Raw genomic sequence first — 9,496 nt, forward strand, 5'->3', positions numbered from 1 at the left:
ACCAGTGTAGTCCTGTTTATGGACCTTGTGAAGGAAAGCAAGATGTGGGGGTTAGAAGCTTTCAGCCTGGAGGCCATAGGGGAAAAAATCTCCAAAGGAAATGAGATCAGTAATGGTATGGCAAGCAAAATAGATGCAGTGATCTGTTGCAAAATTGTGTTGTGAGTAAATAGGTTGTTACGACCATGGTGGGAGGAGTGCACTGTCTTTTCTAGTCCCACTTCTCCGCAGGTAACAACATATGTTTTTAAAATGTTTATCCAGTGACCGATTTGGTCAATCATATACTCTACTTTTTATCCCAGGCTAAAATATACCAAACATGTTACGTTAATAAACACCTAAATTATCTGTTCATTATAAAACAAGACTTAATCAGTTATGAAGCAAAGCATTAACACACAGATTTAATATGAAAGTTCCCTTTTTACCATAGTCCCTCACTTCCACATCTCATTCACACTGAAATAATACAGAAATTCTCTCTGCAAAGGTGCGTTACAATAAGAAGACAAAAAGAATACTTTGACCAAATATTTGTTAATTCTGGAAGAAAAATGAGTAGATATGGAAAGATATCAGTTGTCCCTTTTGGTCTGGCATCCAAAATATGCATAGACAGCTATAACTGGGATCTTTCGAGAGCAGTTCTTTTCAGGCAAAGTTGAGGATCAGTTTGGCTGCTTTTTAGGAGAAATGCAGCACCAGACGTTTCTGGCAGGCTTTTCAGGAGAAAAGCAGCATCAGTTTCTCTATTTCTTACACTTGGTTCTCAGGAAATTCTCAAAGAGATGAAAGAGCATGAGATGACTGTGACTGCTCTGTTGGCTGATTTTCTCCAACTGTTTTAAAGACAGTTCACAACTCAACACACTGTTCAAAATGAAATCAAAAACAATATCTCGAGAGTCAAGCCTCCTGACCCTTATAAATCTTGACCTTTCACTTCTCTGTAAACAGCTTCCCCAGGTCACCAAGGTTTCAGTTGTTTATCGCTTAAAGCACATGCCTTCCAGCATGGTTGTTTTTAAACAACATATCAGTGTCCTTTCAACGAACTGTTAACAACAAAACAAAGTCCAGCTTCTATGAAATCTTCAGCCTTCCAATGAATCCATTTCCACAATTTGAATATAAGTCCTCAAAGACATATACTTAACAAAATGTATAGAAGCACTTCCATAACAAGATGAAGAAGCGCTGTAATCAATGACAGTGATAGAAAGGTAGCTCTGCTTTTAGGTGATCTACTTTAATCATTGAACTAATTTAACAATTGCAGTGAATGGATATTTGACTGCATTCTTCAGCTGCTCTCTGAATTTAGTCTGGGTCACTGCATAAATACAGGTGTTGGTGCAGGTGCTCAAAAGCTGTAGCATGTAGCCAGATTGTTCAGTGAGGTATGTAGGATCATGGGGACCTGTGTAATAATATATGTTTGAAAACCGCACATATAGGAAACATATAACATTCGTCATCCATAACAGTATAAAACTGCCAGATATAGTGAAGAGTAAAATGATGGATTTTCTTCGGTACTTCATCTCTGGGTCAGTGTGATTCTCACTCTTGCTGTGATCCAGTAGTTTCCTGCGGACTCTACTGGCCGCTAAAATGTGTCTGACAGTCAGAGCATTGAGCAGTAAAATCAGACCAAATGGAAGGAAAGGGGTTAAAATAATACTGAGGCTGTGAAATGCTACCCATGCAGCACTGGTGTAAAAGCCCAGTGATATAGTGAAGCCCCAGGGTACATTGTCTATTATATATTCAGGTTCATATATAAAATACCATGGAATATTTTTCAAGCAGAACAACACACTCACTGTCGTTATAACCACAGCCACAGTTTTCTCTGTGCAATATTGTGTTTTCAGCTTCTGACAACAAATTGCAACATAACGGTCAAAGGTGAAAGTAACAGTGAACCAGACAGAAATGTCTGTGGCTGCAGAAAGCAGGACAAGTAAGAGGGAAAATGCAGGCGTGGTGTTCAGGTAGGTCCCTGGGAAATGAAAAGGAATAACTGTAAACAGTATCACATCAGTGAAAACGACCAGTAGATCTGCCACTGCCATGGCCACCAGGTAGTGGGTGATACATTTGGAGAGTCCGCACTTTCCTTGTGACAGGATCAGAATGGCCACTGAGTTAACTGGAATAAATAAAACAAAAACAAGGGTATTGTCATTAAACATTTCAGAGAACATGAGAATTACATAGGAACATGGGGACTTTAGAAGGGGAGCTATCCATTCAGCTGATCGATCTTGTTCCGTCATTGGAGACTATCTCAAGCGATAATGTTACTGGACGAGTAATTCAGAGGCCTGGATGAATGCACCAGAGACATGAGTTCATAATCCCAATGACAGCGGCATGAATTTACATTCAATTAATTAACAAATGTGTAATTAAATGCTAGTCTAATTAACAATTATCATGAAATTATTGGGTTGATCTAAAAACCCATTTGGTTCCCAAATGTCCTTTGGGGAGGAAGTCTGCTGGGCTTACATGGTCTGGCCTATATGTGACTCTAGACAAGCAACAATGTGGTTGACTGTTAACTGCCCTCTGAAATGGCTGAGCCAGCCACAGAGTTGTAGATGGCTCACCCCCACCTGCTGAAGGGCAAATAGGGATGGGCAACAACTGCTGGCTTTGTCAGTGATGCTCACATCCCAAGATCGAATAAAACAATGCAATTAGGTAATGGCTGATCTGTACCTTAATGGCATTGATCTGCCTTGGTTCCGTAACCTTCAATACACTTGCCCAGCAAAAGTCTATCGATCTAGTTTTTGATGACCTAGACTTAACAGTTTTTTAGGAGAGAGAGAGTTCCTGATTTCCACTACCCTTCGTGTGAGGAATTGCTTCCTGACATCACCCCTAAACAGCTTGGCTCTAATTTTAAGGTTGTTTCCTCTTATTCTGGACATCCTACTAGAGGAATTAGTTTCACTCTATCTACCCTGACAAATATTTCAACCATCTGAAACATTTGCAATTAGTTGACCTCTTAATGTTCCATATTCAAGGGAAAACAAGCCTAGTCTATGCAATCTATGCTCGTAATTTAACCTATTCAGCACCATTATCAGTCTTGTGATTTTGTGCTAAACCCCCTCCAAGGCCAATATATCCTTCCAGAGGTGAGGAGCCCAGAACTAAATGCAGTTACTCCAAATGAGGTCAAACCAGAGCTCTCTGCAGCTGTAAATTACCTTCCAACCCTTTGTATTCCAACCAATCTTGAAATAATGATAACATTCCATTCGGCATCTTAATTTTTTTATGTGTCCACGAGCATTTTATGATCTCTGTATTTGGACCTAAAATCTCTCTTCCCATCCACAGTTCCGTACTTGTTCCCAGTTAGAAATATTTAGATCTATCTTGGATGACCTCACTCTTTCCCAAGTTAAATTCCATCTGCCAAAATTTTACTGTCTCAATTAATCAATTTCTGTTGCTTTGCAACTTTCTGCTCGCATCTAACTTTGTGTCATCAGTAAACTTAGATATGTTGCTCTCTAGTCCAACATCCAAGTTACTAATCAATACAGTGTAAAGGTGAGACTCCCTTATGTACCAGGTTAGTTACCTCCTCAAAATGTTCAACTAGGTTAGACATGACAACCCATTTGCAATTCTAGTTCCAGATAGGAATTCCAGAGAGCAAGGGAGTTACACATAGTGATCTGAAAGGCAGGAAATTACAGGTAGTGATACCAGGGGGCATGGCAATTATAGCTAGGGATTTACGAGAGAATGGGACTTATGGAACTTGATCCCAAAGACAGTGTTAATTTGAGAAGAATTGAATGGAATTTAAAAAAGGACTTGCCCTTATATCGCACCATTTATTACCTCAGGGCATTCAACAGTGCTTTACAGTCAATGAAGTACTTTTTCTTTTGCAGTGTAGTCATTGTTATAATGTATGAAGCACAGCAGTCAATTTACACACACAAACTGCAATGATGATAATGACAGTGAATGTCTTGTGATATCAAGGGAATGGAATAATGTATAACTGTGTCAGCAATTTGTTCTGGAGATGTATTTCAAATGTATTTCAATAATTATTTTGAAAATTGGTAATGAAACGATAGTATGTATCCTAACAAATAGCAGAGATCAAGCATCAGGGAAAGAGCGGACGTGAACACAGTGTTAACTGAAGAAGGTGAAGTTCAGAATTAATTCAGATTTTGCTGTAGTAACAGAGTTGACAGTGTGTGAGGGAGCAGGAAGATGAAGTGATGGAAGAAGGGCTGATGGTTGAAGAACTCTGGTTTTCAAATCGGACAGGTTCTCACAGCTGAAGGGACACAGCCTTGATGGTTCAGTTATTTATAGGATAGCGCCAGGCTACCTGCTCAAACTATGTTCCAAGTAAGGGTCGAGGGGAATATATCTAGTTAAAGTCTTGGGTATGGTGCCACTTGCTGCGCAGAAGCCCATTTTCCTCTCATCATCATTTCTGATTACACTTTCACGCCAACATTTAGTATCAAAACCTCCGATGTTATCATTTATACTGAAATTTCCATATGTAAAGGATGGTGTCATGATTGTTTGTTGTCTCCCTGGTGCCAGGGTGAAGGAAGTCACAGAGTGGCTGCAGGACATTCTTCTGGAGGAGGGTGAAAAGCAAGAGGTTGTGGTCCACATCGGTAGCAATGACATAGGTAAGAGGGATGAGGTCCTGAAAGCAGATTTAGGGAGTTAGGAAGGATATTAAAAAAAACAGGACCTCAAAAGCAGTAATTGCAGGATTACTCCCAGCCCCACGTGTTAGTGAGCATAAGAATAGGAGAATTGAGAGATTGAACAGTGGCTGGAGAACTGGTGTAGGAGGGAGGGAATCATATTTCTAAGACATTGGGACCCGTTCTGCGGCAGGTGGGACCTGTACAAGATGGACAGGTTGGATCTTGGTAGGACTGGGACGAATATCCTCGCAGGGAGATTTGTTCGTGCTGGGGTGTGGGAACCAGGAGCAAGTATTAGAGAGGAATACCAAGATGTTCAGAATACTGGGGGAGATAGATAGCACACGAATCGGGAATAATACGTTATTAGGTGGTGTCAGAGTAACGGAGAAAGCAATAAAGTCTGAATCAGGGTTAATGTGCATGTGTGTGAATGCACAGCGTGTGGTTAATAAGACTGGTGAGGTACAGGCACAGATTGCCATGTGGAAATATAATGTTGTGGCTATAACAGAGACCTGCCTCAAAGAAGGGCAGGACGGGTCGTTAAATATTCCTGGATACAAGGTGTTCAGGAAAGATAGGAAAGGGAAAAAGGGGGGAGGGGTGGTGGTATTGAGCATTGCAGTGCTGAAGAAAAAGGATGTCCTAGAGGGGTCGAGGACAGAATCAATTTGGCTAGAGCCAAGTAACAAAAAAGGTACAGTTACATCTCTCGGTGCTGTCTATAGGCCAGTGGGAAGAACATGGAAGAACAAATTTGCAAGGAAATTACAGAAAGATGCAAAAATTATAGGATAGTTATAATGGGGGACTTTAATTATCCAAACATGGACTGGGATAATAGTAGTCTAAAGGGCAGTGAGCGGCAAGGGTTCTTAGAGTGTGTTCAGGAAAATTTTCTCCAACAGTATGCTGCTAGTCCAGCAAGAAAGGAAGCACTGCTAGATCTGGTTCTTGGGAATGAGGTGGGTCAAGTGGATCAAGTATCAGTAGGAGAGCATTTATGGAATAGTGAGAATTGTATCATAAGGTTGAGGCTGACTATGGAAAAGTACAAAGAGCAATCCAGGGGAAGAATAATTAACTGGGGGAAGGCGAACTTCAATGGGGTAAGAATGAAGCTGGGGTGAATAAATTGGAGTCAAAAGCTGGCAGGAAAACTGGCAGATGAACAATGGGCTACTTTCAAAGAAGAGATAGTTCGAGCACAGTCAAAGTATGTTCCCTCAAATGGGAAAAGTAAGGAAAACATATCCAGAGCTCCCTGGATGACAAAAGTGTTAGAGATTAAGATAAAGAAGAAAAGGTGTGCTTATGACAAACGTCAGGTAGAAAATACTATTGTGAACCAGGCTGAATATAGAATGTCCAGAGGGAAAGTGAAAAAGCAAATAAGAGAAGCAAAGAGAGAGCATGAAAAGAGACTGTCAGCTAGTATTAAAGGACATCTCAAAGTTTACTATAGGCATATGAATAGTGAAAGGGTGGTAAAAGGAGGAGTGGGGCTTATTAGGGACCAGAAAGAGGATTTACACATGGAGGCAGAGGGCATAGCTGAGGAATTAAATGAATACTTTGCATCTGTCTTTACCAAGGAAGAAGATGCAACACAGGCAATGTTGAAAGAGGAGGTAAGTCAGACACTAGAGGGGTTTAAAATTGATAAAGAAGAAGTATTAGATAGGCTGTCTGTACTTAGAATGGATAAAGCACCATGGTTGGATACTGAGGGAAGTGAGGGTGGAAATTGCAGAGGCACTGGCCATAATTTTTCAGTCTTCCTTAGACTCGGGGGTTATGCCAGAGCACTGGAGAATTGCAAACATATCATTGTTCAAAAAAAGGGTGTTGATTTCAGCCCAGAAACTACAGGCTGGTCATTTTAACTTCAATGGTGGGCAAACGTCTAGAAAAAATAATTTGGGACAAAATAAATAATCACATGGACAAATGTGAGTTAATTCAGGAAAGCTGGCATTGATTTCTTAAGGGAAAATCATGTTTAACGGACTAGCTGGAGTTTTTTGAGCAAGTAACAGAGAGGGTTGATAAGGGCAATGCTGTTGATGTGCTACACATGGGCTTTCAAAAGGCATTTGATACAGTGCCACACAATAGACTTGTGAGCAAACTTGTACCTCATGGAATAAAAGGAACAGTAGCAACATGGATACAAAATTGGCTGAGTGACAGGAAACAAAAAGTAGCGGTTATGGATGTTTTTCAGTCTAAAGGAAGGTCTGTAGTGATGTTCCCCAGGGATCAGAATTGGGACCCTAACTTTTCCTGATATACATTAATGATCCATACCTTGGTGTACGGGGCACTGTTTCAAAGGTTGCAGATGATACAAAACTTGGAAGGATTGTGAACTGTGAAGATGATCATATAAAACTTCAAAAGGACACAGACAAGTTGGTGGAATGGGCAGACAGGTGGCAGATGAAGTTCAGTGCAGAGAAATGTGAATGATTCATTTTGGTAGGAACAACATGAAGAGACGATAGAGAATAAAGGGTACAATTCCTAACGGGGTGCAGGAGTAGAGGAACGTAGGTGTTTATGTGCATAAGTCATTGAAGGTGGCAAGGCAGGTTGAGGGAGTGGTTAATCGGGGTATAGAGTACAAGAGCAAGGAATCCATGTTGAACTTGTATAAGACACTAGTTTGGCCTCAGCTGGAGTGTTGCGTCCAATTCTCAGTGCCACACTCAAGCAAAGATGTGAGGGAATTGGACAGAGTACAGAAAAGATTCATGAAAATGGTTCCAGGGATGAGGAATTTCAGTTATGAAGGTAGATTGGAGAACTTCGATCTATTTTCCTTGGAGAAGAGAGGCTGTGAGGTGATTTGATAGAGGTATTCAAAATCATGAGGGGTCTGGACAGAATACATAGAGAGAAACTGTTCCCACTCATGAAAGGATCGAGAATGAGAGGGCACAGATTTAAAGTATTTGGTGAGAGAAGCAAAAGTGACATGAGGAAAACTTTTTCACACAATGAGTGGTTAAGATCTGGAATGTACTGCCTGAGAATGTGGTGGAGGCAGGTTCAATTGAAGCATTCAAAAGGGAATTAGACAGTTATCTAAAAAGGAAGAGTGTGCAGGGTTATGGGGTGAAGGCAGGGGAATGGAACTGAGGGAGTTGCTCTTTCAGAGAGCCTGTGTGGACATGATGGGCCGAAATGCCTCCTTCTGCATGGTAATAATTCAGTGATAAAGCAGTTACCTTTTATGTTTTTTGATGGATTGATTAAATCTGATCAAAAGTCTGACATTTATCCTAATAACTGAAAATGGTAATCACAAAAATATGGTTTTCAACAGAGTTTTGGAAAACAAAAAAATACAAAATATCATTACATTTCAAAAGTTATTTGCTTCCATTAATTGGTTAAGTGGCTTACCAAGAACTCCAACAACTGCAAGAAAGGGGTAGTAAATGTCTTCTATCTGGTGGAATATTGTCGGTTCACGCATTTTCTATGAGATGTCTTGGTTTGTGTTGATACCAGATACAATAACTCTGTCTGATTCCACAAAGCATCCAGAGGAACTTGGTATTTATACAGGAGGGAAATCTCCAAAGAGGTGTCAGTTACATCATTATTAATATGAATTACAGTTCATTGAACAAACAAGTGGAGACAATCATGTGAAAACTGACATACTCATTATGGAATAAAATATAATTACTGGATCTTACACTGCCTCAAAGAAAGATATTCCATAGAAAATGTAATTGAATGTGACCCTGTTAGAGGAATATTATTGATCCATTAAATGTAAGTGTATTTTAATTGATGGTATTGAAATTGTTATGGACCATGTCCTTTCAATTCAATATTAAATGTCATAACTTTTAGAAAATTTGTAGTGTATTTGCCTGGTGTATTTGACATGGAAAAATAAAAATCCAGTTTTCTGTGCTTTGCAAAGTGAGCAATGTATGTATTAAAAAAAGGAATCTTCTTGAAAACCTGATTTTCTATTACAATAAGTAATCATAAAGGACCTATACGTTGAAGAAGGTGATATCTGTGGACACCTGTGTGTTGGAACAACAACTTGTATTTATACATCACCTAAAATATTAAACAATGTCCCAAGGTGCCTCACAGAGACTGAAAGAAGATGGCGCTGAGCAAAGGAATGAGTGATGAGGAGGGGTGACCAAATCTTCATCAAAGAGATGGGTTTTAAAGATGGTCCATGCTTTTCCACTTCCAGATTCAATTATTCCAATGCTCCCCCAGCCAGTTTCCCACCCTCCATCTTCTACAAACTTCATCTTAAGTGAAAACCTACAGCCTATATCCTAAACCATACCAAGTCCCTTGCACACCCCTGTCCCTATTGATCTAGTTTGGCCGAACTCAAATTTAAAATGATTATCCCCATGTTTAAATTCCTTGGAAGCATCACCTGTTCCTATCTCTGTAACTACATACCTTCTACCCTAACCCAGAATTGTCCTTTTCTCTGAATCTGGGCTTTTGTGCACACCTTCCTCCCTTTAACTCACTCTTGGTGGCCAAGCCTTCACACTCATGAATTCCTTCCCTTATCTCCTCCACTTTCCATCTCCCTCTCCTTTTGGAGACCCTCCATAAAACTGATCTCTTTGGCCAAGCTCTTGGTTACCTTTCTGAATATCATCTTTAACTCACTGCCAATGTTTATATGATTATTACTCTGAAAAGTAACTTGGAATGTTTTTCTATGTTAAAGGTGCTATATAAATGCAAGTTGTGTTTTTGTT

The 9,496-nt window shown here is 40.0% G+C and overlaps 1 protein-coding gene across 1 annotated transcript; it reads right to left on the minus strand.

The window, feature by feature from the left end:
* Window positions 1–1,256: 1,256 nt before the first annotated feature.
* On the minus strand, window positions 1,257–8,214 carry LOC137373511 (probable G-protein coupled receptor 139). Its single transcript, XM_068038383.1, has 2 exons — window positions 8,142–8,214; window positions 1,257–2,158 (listed from the first exon to the last, which is right to left on the minus strand). Exons 1-2 carry the CDS (start codon window positions 8,212–8,214, stop codon window positions 1,257–1,259), a joined length of 975 nt encoding a protein of 324 aa, XP_067894484.1.
* Window positions 8,215–9,496: the final 1,282 nt, after the last annotated feature.

The sequence above is a fragment of the Heterodontus francisci genome, chromosome 9 (genome assembly GCF_036365525.1).
Source record: "Heterodontus francisci isolate sHetFra1 chromosome 9, sHetFra1.hap1, whole genome shotgun sequence".
Lineage (NCBI taxonomy): Eukaryota > Metazoa > Chordata > Chondrichthyes > Heterodontiformes > Heterodontidae > Heterodontus > Heterodontus francisci.